The sequence below is a fragment of the Schistosoma haematobium genome, chromosome 2, assembly GCF_000699445.3.
Source record: "Schistosoma haematobium chromosome 2, whole genome shotgun sequence".
NCBI classification, from domain to species: Eukaryota; Metazoa; Platyhelminthes; class Trematoda; order Strigeidida; family Schistosomatidae; genus Schistosoma; species Schistosoma haematobium.
The window spans coordinates 1732902-1756256 of record NC_067197.1 but is presented as its reverse complement, the minus strand read 5'-3'; the positions used below and the strand labels follow the sequence as shown (position 1 = coordinate 1756256).

At 37.7% G+C, this 23355-nt stretch overlaps 1 protein-coding gene across 2 annotated transcripts; it reads left to right on the top strand.

Annotated features, from left to right (window-relative positions):
- The first annotated feature begins 1831 nt into the window (after positions 1-1831).
- On the top strand, positions 1832-17250 carry HSPBAP1_2 (HSPB1-associated protein 1). 2 transcript variants are annotated; one of them, XM_051214105.1, is made up of 5 exons: positions 1832-2424; positions 6109-6371; positions 7894-8256; positions 13534-13761; positions 16353-17250. In XM_051214105.1, the coding sequence occupies exons 2-5, from the start codon at positions 6144-6146 to the stop codon at positions 16527-16529; spliced, it is 996 nt and encodes a 331-aa protein (XP_051067233.1). In that variant the 5' UTR covers positions 1832-2424; positions 6109-6143; the 3' UTR covers positions 16530-17250. The 2 variants fall into 2 exon arrangements, with proteins under 2 accessions (XP_051067233.1, XP_051067234.1); XM_051214106.1 differs by having other exon boundaries at positions 1832-8256; positions 13534-13552; positions 13607-17250.
- Positions 17251-23355: the final 6105 nt, after the last annotated feature.

Genomic DNA, 23355 nt, shown 5'->3' with positions numbered 1-23355 from the left:
AGTTTACCAACTGCTAGGTCCTATTGGCCCGACCAATAACGACGACGACGCCGCTAACCTTTTGGCTGAACAATACTCTCGGACATTTCAACCGATCCACATCAACTATACTGATAACAGCTTCATCTGCAACTCCAAATGACTTTCCAAAGTGAATCTGAGCGCTGACTTGGTGCTCCGGAAACTGCAGCACTTAAGAATTGACACTTCTCCTGGCCCAGATATGGTTCATTCTGCTATGCTGAAGGAGACAGCTTCAATCCTGGCAACAACGATTAGCGTGATGTTCTCACACTCGCTGAGCCGAGGCAAACTTCCGGAAACTTGGAAGCTGGCTCACATCACACCAATTTTCAAAGGAGGTCGACGCAGCGAACACTCAAGTTACGACCGGTGGCTCTTCCCTCTATGCCTTCAAAAATCATGGAGTCCCTGATATGTGATAGTATACACGACAATTTACTATCCTTAAATTTCTTCTCACCAAACAGCATGATTTCAGGAAGGGTCATTCTTGTATAACCAACCTGTTGACTGCGGTGGACAGATGGACAAGCATTCTTGATCGCAAGGGGAAGGTTGATATCACTTACCTTGATTTCTCAAAAGCTTTTGATAGGGTCAACCATACATGTCTTATCAATAAGCTCAAACGATTGAGTATCAAATAACCTCTAATTGACTGGTTCAATTCATATCTAAAAAGTAGACAGTCCAAGGTCGTGGTTAACTTCAATTTATCTCAGGCCATGGAATGTCCTAGTGGGGTCCCCCAGGGCTCAGTAATGGGACCCCTTCCCTTCTTGATTTATGTAAATGATCTTCCACAATAGGTGTCGTCAGACTCATTGCCTTTTGCTGATGATGTGAAACTTTGGAGAGAGATATGCAACCAAGAGGATATATAGGCACTTCAGGAGAATCTGACTCGACTTCAAAGTTGTACAGACGATAACGGACTTCTCTTTAACACTTCAAAGTGTAAAGTAGTCTATCTGAGACATGTTGCAGACTACAGTTACAACTTAAGAAACTCCTCCCTAGTAGTATCTCGAGTCGAAAAAGATTTAGGAGTCCCGGTGCCCTACGAATGAAGTCGTAAGCTAACTGTGACAAGAATGCCTTCCGAGCAAACCTTGCATTGGTATTATTGAAGCTCATTCTTATCCAGTTTGACGGAAGAACTTCCCACATAATCTTCAGCAGTTTTATTCGTCCCCATTTAGAGTACAGAAACATGGTATTTCCTCCCTCATTCCAAAAGGATAAGGACACTCTGGAGCGTATCCAAAGGCGAGCCACGAAATCAGTTCGGGACTCAAATTTAAACCTTATAAAGAGCGCCTCCAATCACTCAACCATTACCCATAGGAGTATAGGCGTCTTAGATGTGACCTAATGGCTTACAGTATTGTTAACGCTTCTGGACATTTTCTTAAACACCTACCTAAGCTTAGTTCCAGTACAAATCCAAGTGGTAACATCCAGAAACTGGAGATACAACATAGCAGAACGGACTGTAGACACGAATTCTACTCCCTAAGAGTTGTCAAATGCTGGAGTTCGCTGCCGACTGAACTAGTCCAAGCGACGTCCCAGGAGTCCTTCAAGAGGAAACTTGACCTATTCTTAAGGACCGTAGATCACCAACGTAGATGCTCTATGTCGAAATGACTGTAGACCTACTCGAATTAGACGGGAATGGTGTGACACAACAGCTAACGTCGAAGTCACACTTCGTGGTCAGAACCTTATGTGGACTACCCCATTGACGTATCAAGGTGCTATAGATGCTTTGAAGACTGTACAACACAGAGGACGTTATTACAGAAACATATCAGTTAAAGTAGATACAATCGAAAGTAAGACCACTGCCGCATGAGCCAGTCCATCGCGTACGATTAACTGATGCGCATTGGTTGTCCTTGAACTTGGTAAGGATTGATGATCTGTCCGATATTCAATGACCTAACTGCCGGATGATTTGGCAAGGGCTCAGTGACATTTCGCTGGCCCTACAGAACTAAGGATAACATCTTATTATGATTTACCAATTTCTTTTTTTCCCCTATTATCGTTAATATACCTAGGTTCCTGCCTGAAGGTATTAGTGATCCCCTGCTACTATACACGGAAGCCCGTTAAGCGAAAGCTTCTTCTATTCCGTCCACAATCATTTGAACTCTTCGAACCATTTTAATTATGTCCAGCAGAATCTAAAAGTTTTCTTCAACCGAGTAGTCATATCAAACTTACCAACGCCAAAGACCTGGGAGAGGTTTTTAAATACAAAACGCTGAAGCTAAAGAGACAGTATATCACAAAGGTATTGGAAATCGTATAATTCATATTAATTCTCGCGCGCTCAATCCACGAGCAACTACCTTGGATCTGATTGGCTTCCTCAAACTTACCTGAAGGACGGTAATGCATCATTTATGTTGGTTTTCTTTTTTGTTGGGATCGTGAGAGTTTGGTAGTCTTGAGTATTCAGGTTCTCATGTGAAAGTTCAGGAACTTTCCTAGTTAGGACTAGGAATTAACCCCATGCTTTGAAAAACACCTATTTTGCACTACATGACGGATTATAAGGCAAATTACCTAGATCTTATTGTTTATTACATAGTTTAGTATGACGTCCTTTACTTTCAGATATTTTTATGAAGACAGTTACATATACAGTATCGGTATGCATAAAAGACTTTAATGTCCTTTAATTTTGAACAGAAATAAGTTTGTGACGTCACTAGTCTTCAGTAATAAGGATATATCCTTTTTACTATAGTAAAAACAAACTAGTGAGAACAAATCATGATTAAGATTTATTTTTCAATTCATTTCAACTGATGTCAGACATTTAGTAAATCCCACAGTTGTTTATTGGTTGCTAAAGTGAGGATAAAACATTTAGACATACTTCCATTGTCATTTATATTTATTCAGATGTGCTTTGTTGATCGAATCCCGGATGGCTGTTAGTCTTCCAATCATGTTTTCGTATGCATATAATCTCAAGAATTGTGCACATTGGTGATGAATTTATAATTGGTGGCTGATCGACTCTTGCTTATATGAGCGAATAAGTTACAGACATGTCCTAGTCTCCCTATTTTGGAAAAATATTGAGAAATCCCCAACATTGTGGGGGACTTCCTCATATCTGGGGAAATTTCGGGGTCTTTGTGCAATTTACCCAAAATTTTCTATAGCGACTTCCTCGAAATCGGGAGATTAGGTTGCGCTCATGTTACCTTGTGACTTTACTTACGGGTGGTACATATTTATCAGACACATTACGCGGGAGCATTTACATACTGCTAATGCTTGTTAAAAAATTATGATAGCCGATTATATTCGAAGTTGACTAGCTATTTCGATCAATTAAACTAGTTAGTTAGGTGTGAATACTAATCGATATCAATATAAAGCAGCGAATGTTTGCAGTAACTGACAAACCTATGCGATGATAGGAGTGAGTATAGAATGCAACCATAAAGATAATAACAGGTTGCGTTACTCAAAGTCTTACTCGCCAGTGTAGGTTGTCAACGTCGGCGATATGTGTCGATGATCTGGGGCTTACTCGGCCTGAACGAGAATGTCGTGGCTTCCCAGCTTACCTCAAAATCACATCTCGCGGTTTTTAGCTAACATGGATTACCCTTCAGTCGTATCCAGGTACTGTTGTTGATGACTGTACAACTAAAACAACGTCATGACAGGAATGTATTAGTAAGAATAGATACAAGAACAGAGTATGACCATTGCAGTTAATTGATGCACGTTGGCTGTCTTTGATATTGACGATGGTCAGCAAGCTGTTTGATATTCAGTGACTCGACTGCCAGATGACTTATATAAAGCCCGGTCATATTTCAATGGCCCTACATGAATTCCAAAGTCCCGTATGTTTGTGTGTAAAAAGTTGCTCCAGACGGGCTCAATCGTTCTTAGACTTCCAAACTATCCTATGGTACCAAGTTGTTCTGAATTAGTTGCGGGGGAGGGGACAGACAATATCAGATCCTAAATAATTGAGTGTCATGTACATTATAAATAATCCAGTTCTTAATATGCGGTAGGGTAATATGAAAAAGTTTAACTTGTGCAGCCATCCAGATAATCCGAGTGTCTCCCAAATTGTCTAAGCAGAAGTCCTCTGAACTGTTTTCAGACGAGTCAGATTTTAACTTTTTTATTTCGCTCCTTCTCCTCAAACCGTGTTCGCTATGTTAAGTTTTGGTATCATTAATACTGATATTATGTCAAATTATTTGTTATTTACCTTGCTAATTTCATCTTTGCTAAAGTGATGCAGCAGTTCAGGTCAATGTATATTTATTCGTAGTCATACATTGATTATGACTCTCTAGGCTGTTTCATTCTTATGCAAATACGTACAAACCGCACGTAATTGATCAGGGATCATTCAGTGTAAATTTCTGTCCTACAGGACTCTAATAGCTACCCGAATAGCTCGTTTTTTTATGACATGGGGTGATGTCAGCTCAAATTATGAATAGCATCGGTACCCTCAATAATTCAAATACGTCTTGCCAGCGAGTAACAACTAGCACAAAATCCAAGTTTAGGACTTCCTGCTAATTACCTCGAATCACCTAATAATAGCTTGTAACCGTCTGCTTTTTCTTAGTGCACGTTTACATTGTTCAACTTCCTACAGAAATGGTAAAATCATATAGTTGATTTTAGTTACACGAAATATTTGGTTAAATCAAACTTTTTATTTCATGTTTCCTGAGCTTCAGCTAAGCAGACTTTAGTGATATTAGTGTTACAACATGGTTTACGAGTTTATTTTAAACTTCTAATTTAGATGGATATTGCTGAAATCCTACTCTCACAATTTCCTAATCCTCAACATCCTTATGTTGCTAAAAATGGTGCCTGTACATGGAAAGCCTGCCAAAAGTGGGATCTGCATTATCTGTCAGGGAGAATAAAAAGTAACTTGAAGTTTCGTCTGGCTAAAAAAGAAAGTATCGAAGTACAGTGGGAGACATCTTGTCCGTCTGTTAATGCAACATTAGCAGAATTTAATGAATGGATAAATGGAGTAGACAATATGAGTAATCCTTTTTCTAAGTACCCTAAAGAATCTTGGTGGGCTTATGCGGATTACATATATATGAATCAGTCACCTGATTTTCAAGGTTTAGTCGAAGATTTATCGTTCCAAGAATTGTTCCCGTTTCTAAAAAGTAATATCAGTCCAACATTTTGGCTTGGATCGTCTAAAGCTCATACCATTTGTCATCGAGATACCTACGGAGTTAATCTGGTAGTACAAATCAAAGGGTCCAAACGCTGGATATTATTTCCACCTTCGGATAGCCCACATATGTATGAAACTCGATTACCTTTAGAAGAATCTACTGTTTTTAGCAAAGTTAATTTCACATTACCTAACTGCAAAAAACATCCTCTCATATTAAAAACAACTCCTTATCCTGTAACACTTTATCCAGGAGATATTCTTTTTGTCCCAAGAAATTGGTGGCATTTTGTTGAATCATCATCTGAATATGATTTTACTTGTTCAGTAAACTTATGGATTGACCAACCTTCACTTGATAATAAAGCACGCCTTAGAGAATGTCTCACACAATTAGTCGGCTTCTCTTTGTTATCTAATTATGATCGTAGTGATCATAAAGTTTTATTACATCCATCTGAACAAGCAACATATGAAAATGAGTTTTGGTTTAAACAACTATTGGATTATCTATATCTACTTTTTCATCAAAATCCAAATGAATTGTCTTCCAATGGAGAAGAGAATCTAGAAGAACCTTCAAAAAAAGCTAGGTTTTCTAGTATCATCAATTGGACACCCTTAACTTCAGAAAAGCTAGACAGTTTATTTAGTATTTCAGAAGAAAATTCCACATCCGATGTTGTTAATACTCTTAACTTCGAACAGATTGTAGATGCATTTATGAAACCTGATGTTATTGAATTAGTTGCAAAATACCTTGAAAAAGATGTTGTAAATAAAGATTTGTAAATAGAAGCATTTGCTTAGTTCCTTTCTTTTGTGCTATACCTTTTATTATATACTGTTTGTTCATTTCTCATTTATTTTAGGTATATAGTCAGATAACTACTTCATTGTTGTGCAAATGCAAGCATGTCCATTAAATTCCAAAGATTTGTTAAAATTACGATGTCGATTTCGTACTGGACAGTATACTTTGAGTGATTTAACTTCTGATTCAACCATCAATGAACTACTTCAAACAATTACCTCACTTGTAGGTGTTACACAATCTCGTATATCACTTTATTATGGTTATCCTCCCCAAAAGTTGGATTGTAGCATTTCAAGTCTTAGTAAACATCTCTGGGAGGTTAGTCGTATAACCTTTTAAAAAAGTTCATCTATACTAGAGGTGCTTTGGTACATTATATATATATATATATCACTCGTTGATTACCTTTGCCTTAGGAGAATAATTACTTCTGAGGCACCTGAAAAGCAGACTGGGTTAGAGGTGGTCTTGAGGCATGATCAAAGACCTAGAGACAACTATTTGAGGTTAGCCACATATAAATTTTTTATGGATAGTCTTTATTACACTCCATTTGCACTTTACAAGTCTTATCTTCATCGATAATCTGTGGTGAAAGATAATGTGTTTTATTTTTGAAATCAACCTTTCTAACACCTCTCTCCACTTACATGTAGTGTGTATACTTTCCTCTCGTGGCATTTGTGTCTCTTATACGTTCGTACACTAAGCTGCTATTTCGCAACTCGAACTTAGATAAAGTTAATTGGAGTTTTATCCTCTTCTCCCTTGTCCGCTAACTAAAGTAAGAAGTCTAATTTTATAGCTCTCTTTATTAAGATTTTGCGTAATAAAATAGCATTATTCATTTATTTATTTAAACACATAAACATTGGTACAAGAAGGCAACAAAAAGATATGCTCCACATAAATCATTCGATTTATGTGAGAGCCAGAATACTGCACGGGTACTCAAACCGAAGCAGGTGGTTTTCTTAGGGGGTCAAACTCGGAACCTTCGACCTAAAAGTGTGATCCACAAGGCAATGGAGCAACATCAGGAGATGCAGTCTCATGGTAGCCGGTGACCAACAATAGGTACATACGCCATTTGTTCCTCCAGGATCCTGGAGCCCATGTATACCACTGGTTTGGAATGTGTTTTTTAACTCCTCTAGGTGGAGTCTACGTGTCGACCAACCCAGTCAAAGCTCCGGACATTTTCTTTTCGTCCCCTGAATTTCTTAAACAACACACGTGGTGCGAGAAGGGAGTGAGTAAGACTTCGCTGGTAGTGGTTGTATTCACGTGACCATATGAGAGCATTTAGAGAGTGAGACCTGACTCTCCCCACTCTTAGCCGTACCAGGGTATTTGGGGGCAATAAAAGGGCATTCTTATACACAAGTATCGGCATATAATAAAACCTCATAAGCAATCGGAGGAAATTAGTTTGTAGGTTTTTCAGTCTCGTATCCCCAAGTAAGAATGAAAATATTCATATACAACAGTACCCATTTTTCAGTATCTCAATGTCATTTTTTGTAAAAAAGAAACTACTTTTTAATGAAATGTAACTATATGATGAAATTATTCAGGATAGTCTTTAGTAAGGAAAGTAAACAAGTCTCAAACCAGTGTCTTCAATGTTACTTCCCTTTTTGGTCTGACTTTTATGGTTTATACTCTTGATTATCAGTCATTGTTTTGACTGTTTGGAATCGTCATTGCCCCTTCACATCCACGTATATATCACGGTAATCCATATATCTGTGCGAAATTTTCGATACACTTAATGCACTGTAATCTAGTCTATTAATAAAAATCGTCTTATTTTTAAAAATGATATATGAATCTGCAGATCCCTCTTCGTTCGGGTGACATGCTTACTGTTGATGTAACGGAAGAAAAACCAACAAATGTCAACTCACAAACTGTAAATCATCAACCTCATGAACATGAAATAGTCACTAATAAACAATCTGAATCACATATTGTCCGATTATCTGCACCATCTGATAATTCTTGTCTATTTACAAGTGTTCTTTTCTGTATGAATAATGAAGACAATCATTTAAAAATTGGTGCAGAGGTTGTAACAAATATTGCTGAAGTCAGTAATTTAAGAGAATTAATTTCCGGTATTGTGTTAAGCGATCCAGTCAAGTATTCTGAAGCATTCCTCGGGATGTCAAATGAACAATATTCACTTCAAATTAGACAAGTAAGCAAATGATGATGTTTGTTTTGTGAGTGCTTTGCTTATTCCCTTTTTTTGTCTTTTATACGAGTTGTGGAGCGGTGACATGCTGAATAAATCACTTAGTTTTGAACTAGTAGGCTGAAAGCCCTAGTCGTATCCCGCCTAACGTAGTATGGGGAGAGCTAGGTAGTATCGCTAGCTCCCTCACCTCCTCGTGCGATGTTGGCTGGTATAAGAGTACTGTAGAAAAAAGCTAGGGTGACCAAACCTAAACGTAGCATGAGTCTACAAAGTCATTGATAATCGGAATGAACCATGTAGGTAGGTTCAAACTGCGTAGTTGAGCCCACACCATTATCGTAACGAATGATTAAGGACTTTGAGTAATGTGACTCGAAATTGTTCACTATGGTACAGGTGCATTTACTTTTTATTTTCTCTTAGATATGAGTAACTGAAAAACCGCTGACACAGTTAAAGTTTGACTCAAAGGTGTTTTACATACGCTTGTCCTTGTTAAATGAATTAAATTACATTTAATAATTGTATTAACTAATAACCATTGTGATAAAAGAAAAGGTGCATCGTAATTTGTATATATTTGTAACAAGAAGGGGAGTTTTCTTTGAACCTGAGTTTTATACTATGCAGTCATATACAAGTTGAATGAATGACGCTGAATTATCTGATTATCGTCACCGTCAATATTACTTTGAAATGTAATTTTAAAATGCTTCTGGGTACTTGTATTCGTATTCACTCTTTGTATTGCAAAAAATATTTAATGCATAAGGAAGTTAGTCGTGGTTTTAGTATCGTGGAGAAGATAAGTCTACGTATAAAAAAGTCCATAATACGTTTACTAAAAAATGGGACACCTTTGATACTGTTTAGAAGTTGTTTGATCTTAGAAGTTAGGGACATACATTAGGTTGATAAGAGGAATTCTACCGTATTTTTGTGAAATCTAGTCTCTTCAAGTTTCAAACGTTCATTCATCATTAACTTTAAGAAGATTTCTGAGGTATGACGACAACACTTTGTAATCAATACTATGGTCTTTCAAGATGTATTCTTAGTCATAGTGGGAATGGACGTAAAAAGCAATATCAAAGTGTTGATCACTTCATTTATATAATATATATATTAAAAATAGTTACCCTATTTCTTCTTGTGAACTATACCTTAATTGATCATGTGATAGTCGTTTCTATATTATGTAAGTACCATCATATGACATCGTTCCACTTATGCCATATGTTAGCTACACATTATACTACTAGCATCTTTACCCTCCTTTCTTAAGATCACTATTCACCTGAAAATCTTATATTCCTTATATAGTAGTTCAATCGATTTTTGTTTATTAATGAGTTTAGTAACAATATATGGTGATATTTCTATTTGTTGTTATATTTTAAGTAACCTTAAGTTAGTTTGTGATTTTGTTAATCCATACTTAAATAACTGGCTCTCTGTTTTTTGCACGGTATACGTTAATAAACAATATGTTATTTATTTATTTGAACACATAGATATTGGTATAGGGGGGCACTAGATACATATGCGAGAAGGCAGTGAGTAGAACTTCCTTGGCAGAGGCTATATACGCGTGGCCATATGAGAGCATTAAGAGAGGTAGAGTTGACTCTCCCCACTCCCAGCCGTATCAGGGCAATTTGGGGCATTATTATAGTTTAACTGTTAGCTTATTTGCATCTGTTCAATCATTTTTCGACTCTATTTAATGGCAGTAGGATGTAGATATTTTCTGACTGACTAAACAAAATAATCAGAGTGTACTGGATAATTTCTACTATGAATTGTTGAGTGTTTGATCTGTGTGTTTTTAATTCAAAATACTAATGATTCTTAAATTTTCTATGCTGTGATATATTGAAGATGATAGGATACTTCATGTGTATACCTAACTAAGGAGATAAAAACCCAGCTAGTTGATGGTCCAACTGTCGATGTTGACGCTCGCAAATCTGTTCAGTAGTAGTTGTTTTAGGACAAAGTCAAAGATAAAAGTATAGTCTAGAACTTCGCATCGAACATAGTTCTTACCCTTCCCCAAGCTGAACACTATCATAATACATAACAATAACAGCATATAAGGTACCTCTTTTGTGTTTATAGGCAAACTAATGTAGATCCATATGTACTTTTAGCCCAGGTTGAATTGGGAGTAGCATTAGTTTTTCCATTGTTTTGAGAAAAGGTGAAAAGGTTATTGCTATGGATCTAAATTGTACATCCTTATCAGTAGATACTTTCTTAGGTATTGGGATTATCTTAATCGTTCTCTACATTTTTGGTATAAGATTATTTGAGAAGGATTCGTTAAAGATGCTCGTGAATGGAGGACAAAACGTCACATTTCTTAAAACGGAGGTTTTGGATTTCTTCAGGTCCCGAACAATTGGACGAGTTAAGTGACTCGGGATCTTTTTGGACATCAGTTCCAGTGAAAATTGGGAGTCAGTTATTCAAAAACGTAGAACTTCGTACGTACGTATATCAGTTCGATTCGCCATACCACATTACCACGCAGATACAATTGTCGATTCAAATCCCATAGTGGTACAGGTAGTAAAAGTATAAGTAGTAATCGGAAAGATTAGGGTTTTAAGATGTTATTCTAGGAGTATAATCCAGTGAAATAAATTTGGAAAGAGAAAAAATGGGACAAGAAGAATTCAGAAGATTAGAACATAGATGCACCTGCGCCATTGCAAACGATTTTGAGCCATGTAATTCAAGGTCTCTAACCATCGGTTGCTACCGTCTAACGGATCCCAACCAGGTAGTCTACACCTACCAACATGGTTCAGTCCACCTATCAGTGACTTCATGAATTTGTGCCATGTTTTGGCCGCTCCTGTCTTTCTTCCGACCTACTTCTACACAATAAAACATTGCACGTCGGGGTAGTCGGTGGTTGGGCATACGTAATAGATGTCCCAGCCATCTCAATTGATGATGTTTCACTACTTCATCAATTGATTTCCCATCCTTACCTAGTACTCATTTCCCAACAACTGCATTACTTACTCGGTGGTCCCAGGATATACGAGCAATATTTCGAAGACACCCATGATCAAATACTAGTAACCCACGGATATCCTCTACTCTTACCAGCCATGTTTCACTGCCATAAAGTAGGACGGAACGAACTGCTGCACAGTAAACACGTCCTTTGGTTGGTTGACGGATAATCTCGCCTACGTCATAAATGACGCAAGTTCGCAAGAGCTAGCCGAGCCCTCTGCATCCGCGCCGAGATTTCGCCAAATACCAGACCACAAGGGCTGATGAGACTTCCAAGATAAGTGAAGTGGTCGACACGCTCAACTACACACCTGTTCTTCAAACCTTTATTATTATTTATTTAAACACATAAACATTGGTACAAGGAGGCACCAAATACATATGCGCCACATAAATCATTCGATTTGTGTGAGGGCTGTAATACTGCCCGGATGCCCAGACCGAAGCAGGTGATTTTCTTAGGGGGCCACACCCCATTCTTCAAACCTTTGTATATAAGAAGCATGGTATCACATGGTTCATATACAAAAGACTTATTTAGGTCACAAGCATTCATTAACTAAGCAATGCTAACTTTATTTATCTAGTAATTAATGGTGATTATAAATCATTTATTTATGCGTTACATAATTCTAATCACTGCCTGTATAAATGCACTCTAAAGGCTTTGGTTACGAATAAGTTCGAAGAATTGCTAGGATTGGCTAAACGATATATAAAGTAATCATATATTAATGGTGTGATTCGTCCCAGTTAGCTTTAGGATTATGATCGTAGTTCGGTGGACAGACTACTTCGCTTTGGGTCCATTGGTATATTGACGTAATAATGAAACTAACCTATCAAGAGAGGGTAGTTAAAATGACAACATAGTTGTGTGTACATACCGGTTTTTACTAGTCAGGGAATCTTATAGCATATCGGCTCATTATGTGTAGATCCATGTACATAGCTTCTGGTTACATTCTAAGCGTGAGAATTTGTGACAAATCCCGGCCTCTCAAACCAAAGTAGGCAGAGTGGGGTTCGAACCCCAGACATATTGTCTGAAAGTTGGACAGCTTAACCACTGAGCCACTGTTCCACTATAATGGCGATAAGTACTGTATTCAATGCTTGCTATCACATTCAGAAAGTGAGTTCTAGATAGAAAATAATACACACCGAGTCGTCGGTCTGATACTTTATCTTCCACTACTAAATCTATAATCACAAAGATTGTTAAGGGATTAAATACAGGTACATACCTTATTATAATCGTGAAAAAACAAAAAACTTCAGGGCAAAGAAAAGTAAGTGATAATTTTAACAGTTGAATTCATGAGTCGATCTAAGCTAAACTGCCATGGAAAACCTGGAAGCACTAGATGGCCGTTTTGTCCCAGTATGGAACTCAGTAGTACGCATCCATGATCCCGCATGCGGGACTGAAACCCAGGACCTTGGTCTCGCACTTGAACTCTTTACCTTCCCATACTGATAAATGCTAATTATTTAGTTGGATAGATTGTGTCAATTAACTCAATGTGCAAATGGTACTCATCATGGATTGATATGAATCACTATCTCTCAGTTTTAAATTCTACAAGAATCATACCTTAGAACCATTGAAATCTTTCAGTCATCATTCTCCTTTTAAGTCAGTCAGTCAGCCACTACGTAGGACCAGATATATGTACATCGGTCGAAGTTGCCATACATTGTTAGCACAGCAAAACGAACACCAAATTCATAGAAGTAGTTAGTTCAATGGTGTTAATATATAAAAGAACGATTGCATATGACGATATAGTACAGGAAGAAAGAATTAGTTTGTAGAAAGAACGATATGAAGCAATTTTAGTCTCACGGTTCAAGGGAAGACAGAGATTGTATACACCTATACCATTGTGATTGAATCTGAACCATATCACCCACAGTCTCCAATCATTGGTTACGATAGTCATGCGGACCCCAACCAAGTAACCTGTATCTACCAACATGGTTCAGACTATAAGTTAGTGACTTCAAGCACTGATGCCACGTTTTGATTTGGCCACCCCTAACTTTCCTCCAGCTATCTGCAAAACTAGTCAGCATTGCGCGTCGTGGTAGTCGATTCTCACGCATACGTAATCACCACAGAGTCTCAGAATTGTAAACATTTATTATATTTTCATCTTTAAATAATACAATTCATTCACCTAATAGTGATCGCAGTACTCTTCTCTTCTCTTTCTCTCGTTATTTCTCTTGTCATTTCAGTCAGATAAATGGGGTGGAGGTATTGAAGTATCAATTTTATCACAATTATATAAAATTGAAATATGTATTGTAGATATTGAATCATGTCGAATTGATCGTTTTGGTGAAGATCAAAATTATCCTAAAAGAATTTTATTAATTTATGATGGTATACATTATGATCCATTAGCACAAGAATGTCCAAATCGTAATTGTTTAATAACTGTATTTTCATCAAATAATGATTCAGTATGTGTGTGTGTGTTACATTTTATTCTAATCAATATATTCATATTATTATTATTGTTATTTTAACACATAGATATAGGTACAAGGAGGCACCAAATACATATGCGCCACACAAATCGCATTCGATATGTGTGAGGACTGTGATACTGCCCGGGTGCCTAAACCGAAGCAGGTGGTTTTCTAAGAGGGCCACACCCCGAGCCTTCGACCTGAAGGTCTGATCCACTAGGCAGTGGGGCATCGTAAGGAGATGTGGTCCCATGGAAACCGGTGACCAACAATAGGTTCATACACCATTTGTTCCTTCAGGATACTGGGACCCATGTGCACCATTGATCTGAAATCCGGTTAAAGCGCCGGACATTCGCTTTTCGTCCTCTCATTTTCGTAAACAACACTCCCGCCACGAGAAGGCAGTGAGTAGGACTTCGCTGGCAGAGGCTATATACGCGTGGCCATGTGAGAGCATTTCGAGAGAGAGAGCGGACTCTCCCCACTCTCGGCATATGTGTATTCTCTTTTTGTATAAATATCTTCCTGTAATTATGACAAACTCTTTCATCAGTCCTTTAGTCTAATCCATAGAAAGTGAATTAGTCAAATATGTTAATTGATCATTTTCACCCTTTCGTTTTGGAAATCTTTTTGAGCTGACATACTCTCAGTGTCAATACAAAAAAACATCCATTTGGATTATGTTAGCTTTTATTGTCTATGACACAGTAGACATCATCGTTTACCTGTTAGAAACCAAGTATATTACACCGCAATTTATCCTGTACTATTTTATGAGATTAAAGCATGACTTCTAAAGACAGTAGATATATGGGCTTGTAAATTGCTAATGTTCTGTTACAATAGTCTCTAGAGTATTACTTCTGTATAATAGAACTAGTAAATGATTAATGTTGAAGTTTACTTATTATTTATTTATTTAAACACATAAACATAGGTACAAGAATGCACTAAATAGATATGTGCCACACAAACCGAGTGACTTGTGTGAGGGCTCCCAAACAGAAGCGGGTGGTTTTCTTAGGAGGCCACACTCCGAGCCTTTGACCTAAAGGTCTAACCCACAATGCAGTGGAGCAACGTCAGAAGATGTAGCCCCATGGTAGCTGGTGATCAATTTGGTGATCATTTGTTCCCTCAAGATCCTGGAGCTCATGTATACCGCTGGTTTGGAATGAGTGTTTTCCAACTCCCCTATGTGGACTCTCTGTGTTCATCAACGCGGTTGAAGCTCCGGACATTCACTTTTCGTCCTCTGAATTTCGTAAACAACACCGGTGGTACGAGTGGGCTGTGAGTAGGACTTCCCTGACTGTTTGTATGCACGTGGCCATGTGGGAGCATTTAGAGAGGGAGAGTTGACTCTTCTCACTCTCAACCGTAGCAGAGCATTTGGGGGCTATGTTGAAGTTACGTAGGAATGATTAATTCATTTATAATTTCATAAAATGTTATCTTCTCAGATAGTTCAAATAAATCTTGCACGTTTTCATCCACTAACCTACCTTATCAATGAAATTTAATTCATAATTATGTAACTCATTATCGAGTACAGGTATTTGTAGTTAGCTTCGATTCATAATGTTTGGGAATGTTGATTGGTGACATCTATCACCGTTACCCAAAGTGAAATAAAGATGGTAGTACAAGCAGGGTTCAAATTAGTGATTAAATATTAGAAATATTCCCTACCACTAAACCATTACTTAACAACATATCGATCTAATCACAATGTTGACCATTAGTCACATGTGACCCAATTTGGCGTTAAACTTTGTTAATGTTAGCTGAAAGGGAAGATAATCGATAAGTGATATGACAACATGAATCACGCTTGATAATTATCTATGAATTCCATTGGGTAGTGAATAAATGATTTATTGTGGTCATATTCTCCTACCGTTCACTTGTCAAATATCTTACGCTTATGTCAGTAGTTCAATCGTATGCACAGCTATCACTCACCCATAAATCATATCACTGCATATTATCTCTCAATTCACATTCTATCCATTCATTTTAACTATGAAAAATTGTTTGATCAAATCAAGAAATTCTACTCTATAACAATGGGAAAAACCTTTCATTGGGCACTACTTGACGACACTCTTTGACACAGGATGTATCCATTTCTTTTAATAAAGATGGATACTGGCTAGCAGTGGAATCCAGGATGTGCGTCTTGTCCTATTTGGGACTCATCAGCTGGACGCACCTGCATCGCAGAGTTTATGTTCGCTCCGGGACTCGAACCGAGTACCATTCGCTCTATACGCCATCGCAATATCCACTTAGTTACTGAGTCCTGATAACCACCTGCTTATGCAATGGGGTGAAGTTTTAAATTCACTTGGTGTTGTTTTACTTGTGTTTTCCCAAAGCTTGTGATTCAAGGCTATATCAAAGCAATCTGCACAGGATGCACATATGTCAACATGAAACTGATCAATTGCTGTCCTAAATAAAAACAATGGCAAGATACAAGTAAAACAACATTAAGTGAATTTCTTTTAATATAATACAAAATTTTCATTATTTCTCCCCCCCCCTCTCTCCATTGTTATTTTTATACATAGATTCTTTTTGAAGCTCAACAATTAGCATCAAAAGCTCGTGCTGAATGGGCATTCACTGATCTTTCATCATTTACATTACTTTGTCGACAATGTGATGCACCATTAATTGGTCAAGAAGCTGCACAAAAACATGCTCAATTAACAGGTCATACACAATTTAGAGAAATTTTACATTAAAAATATCAATTTAATTGAAGTATATTCAATATAATTGTTACATATCTAGACTGTTGCTTTGTTCTTCTCCCCCCCTCCCCCTCTCTCTCCCCTTTTCTGATAGTATTACAAATTGAATGTAAAATAAATGATTTGTTTCGCTCAATGTATTCGCTTTAGTTTTCTCTCTGTTTTCTTTTTTTCTTTTTTCTTTTCCGTTTTTCTTTTGTTTTGTGCAAAAAAAATATTTTTTCATTGTACAAATTGTAGGAACTTATTACATTGTAGAAATGGTATGATTTCAATTGTTTATCCATTCAGTGTTTCTATGTATCTTTGTTAATTAATCTACTTGTAACTCTGACAAATACAATCATGGATGTGAATGTTCACATACACACGCATACATACATGTGTTTTTTTTCTCTTTAGAATTATTGGTTACATTGTGTACATCTGAATAATATTTGGCTGAGGATAGACATTAACACTATTAGATGCCGACTCAGTGGTTTAGAGGTTAAGCGTTCGAGACTGAAAGTCCCGGGTTTGAATCCCACGAGCGGGATTGTAGATGTGCACTGCTGAGGAGTCTCACAATGGGACGAAATGGCTATCTAGTGCTTCCAACTTTTCAATGGTGGTCAGAATACATAGTAAAGGATGTTGAAATCAGTTACAATGGTGCCAGTGTATTCTATATTTATCTTTCTCATGAGCTTGAAACGAATGGCTGACTAATCTCATCTTTTTTCTGGATAGTTGAATATATCTACATTGTAGCAAGTGTTCTTCAATAACTACCAGAGATGATACTGACAATATCTAACTTGTTGATCTAAAGTTCACCTCAAAGACTAAGAATCTAGGGTTCGACTTCTTGTGTGGTCGTGGATGCACACCTCAGAAGAGTCACATGAGGACAAAACAACCTTTCAGTGTTTCTTGATATCTGAGATTATACAAATAGCTCGTGTGCAGAGGTTAATCATTCTGATCTGAAATATCTAGTTGATCGCAACTAGGTAATCCTTCACTGCTTGTGTTGTTTCTTTGATTCTTTCAAGAAAAAGCGTTGTAGTATCGAAAAATCGACTCACGCATAATAAACACCTGTACAAATAACGAGGGTGATCTTGGAAAGTGAATCACATACCAGGAAAGTTAAATATTTTGTCTTTGTAAAATGAAAAAGCTGAGAAACAAATAGAATTTTGTTTTTAAAAAGTGTTGATGAGTTTTGAAACTTAGAAATGCTCTCGCCTATATTATGGTACTTGTTACCTACTGTTAACATTAAATGTCTTGGATTTCACTTGATTTCGGATATACGATACTTTAATTCTCGTCCTTTTTTAAATCAAGCCAACTTTATTTATTTAAAACACATAAATAAGGAGGCTCCAAATGGATATGCGCCACATAAATCATTCGATTTGTGTGAAGGCTAGGATACTGCACGGGTGCTCAAACCGAAGCATGTGGTTTTCTTAGGAGGCCACGCCCGGAGCCCTCGACCTCAAGGTGTGATCCACGAGGCAATGGAGCAACATCAGGAGATGCAGTCTCATGGTAGCCGGTGACCAATAATAGGTACATACTCCATTTGTTCCTTCAGGATCCTGGAGCCCATATACACCACTGGTTTGGAATGAGTGTTTTCTAACTCCCCTAGGTGGAGTCTACGTGTCGACCAACCCAGTCAAAGCTCCGGACATTTTCTTTTCGTCCTCTGAATTTCTTAAACAACACCCGTGGTGCGAGAAGGCAGTGAGTAGGACTTCCGTGGTAGTGGTTGTGTGCACTAGGCCATGTGGGAGCATTAGGAGACGGAAAGTTGACTCTTTCCACTCTCAACCATTTGGACACAAGTATCTATTTGATGCTGTCACGATGCCTATCGTCTAGTTTTGAAGAAAAAATAATCTAATTTTAAATACTCCACAAGTAGAAAACTAATTAAGAGTAAGACTCATTTTTATCATATGTTAATTGGATTCAAAAAGATATTCTAATAGTAACTTTCAGTTGAATTATAATGACCTACATTAATAAAATTGGTTTGAAAACCTCTATTGGAAATCCAATAACTCAAAGTGATTCCAGTGATCTTATTAATCAAGGTATTTAGTTTGGTTCAATCAATTATAAAATGTCACTAACTGTCTTAAGATATTATATAACCCAGAATGATAGTGGAATATTTACACTGACATCACATCCACCTGATAATTAAAAATATAAATAAACCTTATGCGTTGCTGAGGGTTTCACTATCCACCAATTCAAGCCTGAACTCTAAGTGCAAAATCAATATGACCAACCTCTCATCCATCTTTGGGTTTTAATTCTGTTTTGCAGAACTTTCTGGTCTTGTTTTGTTTGGTTAAGCCCTCGTGGAGGGGGGGCGGGACCGTGGATACGCACTGTTGGGGAGTCCTAATATTAGGACGAAACGGCCGTCCAGTGCTCCCAGCTTTTCTATGGTGGTCTAGCTTCAATTGACTCATAATTTCAGCTATTGAAATTACTAAAATCTCCACAAAGCCCCTTCTGACATACATTATAGGTTAATTCAGAACACAAACCTGAATTACGGTAATGCAGTAATAGACTTCATAATAATTCTTAATTTAAGTTTTGTCTACTTAAATTATTTATCAGTAGCTTACGTGAAAAATTCGTTTTTATAGAGGTTTCACTAAGTCTTACACTTCCACGATCATATTTATAAAACTGATGAATAACTGTCAATCTATGTTTCCTAATAGTAGTTGGACAAGTTTTTCTACACATGAGAAAAATTAGATTCAACAAAATTAATTTGAGATGTGTTATTTTTCGTTTTTAATAAAAGTACTTTTACACAAACTCCGCTTGTAGCTCTCTTAGAGTTATTACCGGTCACAAGCCCGGATAAGGGAGGAGGGTTGGGCATGGGGTCAGCAACCCGATCCCGTAGAACAAAATTTTGCTAAAAAGACGTCAACTATTACTTTTATACACCTATATATGTCCCATTGAACTCATGAACCGACCTAAGTTAGATCAAAATCCAAAACCTGGAAACATTGGATTTCCGTTTGGTTCTAGAGTGGGGATCCTCAGCAATGCATATCCAGGCTTTCAATGATGGTCTGAGTTAAATTGGTTCATTATTTCAATGAAATTCTATATTCTCCACAATTACATAATTAGAGTTATGTATATCGGTTAATTATAATGTTTTCCTTTTAACTCCATCGTATTCTATATTGATTAACTCTGATTTCGATTAGTATACGAGAAATATTTATAGAGATCCGATTGTTTCAATTATAAATTGTTGGGGATATCCAGAAAACTCCTCGAAAAAAGCCAAAAAAAGTCTCTGAAGACACTGAGAAGGATCTTATTTAGTCAGTATTCAATAGAAGCCTTGCAAGATACATCTAGAAAGTGAAAGGTTACATGTTGCTTTTCTGATTGGATGATTACTTGTACCGCTACTTTGTTTAATAGAGTTCCAGACATTTTGGAGAGTTCAAGAACATTTAAAATACTATAAAAACCCTGTATTTTCTGTACATAAACGAACCTTTGGAGTAAAGTGTTTCTTATATATTTTGCACCTTTCCTCTGGTGTTCAAGTCGTTGTGGAAATCTAGTCTGGGGGCTAATAGAAGAGCTTAGAAACCGAATGTAGCATTCAGTTAGCAAGACTTATCACAAATATACATATTAAATGATGTACTACCGTCAGTATTTTCTGGCTGGAAATCTACACCTTTGAAATAAAATTGCAGTGTAGTTGTTATCATAAGTTTTACAAATACAATCCATAGGTTATCTCGTTTATTAATTGGCTCTAGATGTACTACTTCATGTTCCGAATTGGACTGATGGATATTTATTGTTAACTCCGCCTTAAGTTCTTCTAGAGTTACTGCCGGTCCCAAGCCCGGATACAGGAGGAGGGTTATGCATGTGGTTAGCGACCTCACCCCGTAGAAAACTAACTCACTAAAAAAACGCTAACCAGAAAAAAGAATTCAAACCATTTTAACTCTGCCCTGTGAGTTAGAAGGTCTTCATTTAGAAGAATTATGACGCCTCATGGTGGAAGTCGAGTTCCTTCGGAAGCCACGAGGCCAATGCTTCTTCTAACAACCAGAGCAACAACTTTTATAGGTACATGGAACGTCCGGAAAATGTGGCAGACCGGGAAGACTAGTCAAATAGCAACGGAAATGAGGAGATACAACTTGGCAGTACTTGGAATCAGCGAAACCCATTGGACCAAAGCTGGACAGAAAAGGCTAAATACGGGAGAGATGCTGCTCCACACACCCAGGGAGTTGCTCTAATGCTGTCCAAAGTAGCACGAAATGCACTTGTAGGATGGTAATTTCACGGATCAAGAATCATCAAAGCATCATTCAAAACAAAGAAGGAGGGGATTTTAATGAATATTATCCAATGTTATGCACCCACCAATGATAGCAACGACGAAATTAAAGATCAGTTCTACGAGCGGCTGCAGTCAATCATTGAGAAATGCCCAAGAAAGGACCTAACTATTCTGATGGGAGGTCTAAATGCCAAAGTCGGAATAGACAACACTGGATACGAAGATATTATGGGACGACATGGACCGGGAGAAAGAAACGAAAATGGAGAAAGATTTGCAAATTTGTGTGCATTCAACAAATTGGTCATAGGGGGCACAATATTTCCACACAAGCGTATACACAAGGCTACATGGATCTCACCGGACCACACTACAGAGAACCAAATCGATCATATTTGCATCAACAAAAAATTCCGAAGGACAATGGAAGATGTGAGAACCAGGAGAGGTGCTGACGTAGCTTTAGATCACCACCTAGTTGTAGCCAATTTAAAACTGAAGCTGAAAAAGAACTGGACAAGTGGACAAACAGCACTACAAAGGTTCAATACAGCCTTCCTTCGAGATACTGACAAACTCAATGAATTCAAGATAGCTCTCAACGACAGGTTTCAAGCCTTTCAAGATCTACTGAATGAAGAAGAAACTACTATGGAGGACAACTGGAAAGGCATCAAAGAAACATTGACTTCAACGTGTCAAGAGGTTCTGGGCCTAAAGAAACACCATCATAAGGAATGGATCTCTATAGAAACACTGGACAAGATCAAAGAAAGGAAGAACAAGAAGGCAGCAATTAACAACAGCCGAACACGAGCAGAGAAAGTCCAAGCACAAGCTGAATACATAGAAGCAAACAAGCAAGTGAAGAAGAGCATTAGAGCCGACAGGAAGAAATACGTGGAAGAACTAGCAACGACGGCAGAAAAAGCTGCAAGGGAAGGAAATGTGAAACAACTTCACGATACAACGAAGAAACTAGCAGGGAGATATAGTGAACCAGAAAGACCGGTCAAAGACAAAGAAGGCAAGCCAATCACTGAAATTCAACAACAGCGTAACAGATGGGTAGAATACTTCGAGGAACTCCTGAATAGGCCGGCTCCAATGAATCCAGTGAACATCGAAGCAGCACACACAGATCTTCCTATAGATATCAATCCACTAACGGCGGAAGAAATCAGAATGGCCATCAGGCAAATCAAGAGTGGGAAAGCAGCAGGATCTGAAAATATACCAGCTGAAGCACTGAAGTCAGACATCGAAGTGACTACAAACATGCTTCACCTTCTGTTCAGAAAGATTTGGGAGGAGGGACAAGTGCCGACGGACTGAAAAGAGATCTGAGCAAACGTGAAAACTACAGACATATTACACTACTGTCAGTACCAGGAGAAAGTCTTCAAGAGAGTGTTGCTAAACCGGATGAAAGACGCGGTAGACGTCCAACTTCGAGATCAACAGGCTGAATTCCGTAAGAATCGGTCGTGACACAACGGAACATCGTCGAACAATCAGTCGAGTGGGACTCGTCACTATACATCAACTTCATTGATTATGAGGTGTTTAACAATGTAGACAAGAGAACATTAAGGAAATTTACTCGACACTATGAAGTACCTGAGAAAATCATCGACATCATCCCGAATTCATACGACGGACTACAGTGCAAAGTAGTGTATGGAGGACAACTGACAGATACACTCCAAGTAAGGACTGGTGTCAGACAAGTCTGCTTACTCTCACCCTTTGCCTTTCTTCTAGTGGTTGACGGGTTTGTGAAAACCTCCACATCTGAGAGGAAGCTCGGAACACAATGGATAGTTTGGATTCAACTTGATGATCTGAACTTCGTAGATGACCTTACTCTTTTATCCGGTACACACAAGCAAGTGTAGGTCAAGAAAAACAGTGTATCAGCACACTCTGCATTAGTAGGCCTCAACATACATGAGGGAAAAAACAAAACTCTCAAATACAACAAGGAGAACATCAACACTATCACACTTGATGGCGAAACTCTGGATAATGTGGAAACATTAACGTACCTGAAGAGCATCATCAATGAACAAGCAGGTTCGAATGAATTCATAAAGGGAAGGATTGGAAAAACAAGCACAGCATTTCTATAGTATAAGAACATATAGAAGTCAAAACAGCTGTCTGTCAGCCAACATAAAAAGTCAGGATCTTCAATACGAATATCAAGACAGTTCATTTTACTGTACGGAACTGAAACTTACTGAACTACAACAACCATCATGAAAAATGTACAAGTATTTCTAAAGATTTATCAACGCAAGATACTCAATATCCGTTGACCGGATACCATCAGCACCAGCCTAATATGAGAAAGAACGAACTATCATCCAACTGAGGAAGAAATTAGGAAAAGATATTGGAAGCGAATAAGACATACATTATTAAAATCATCCAACTGCATCACTAAGCAATCGC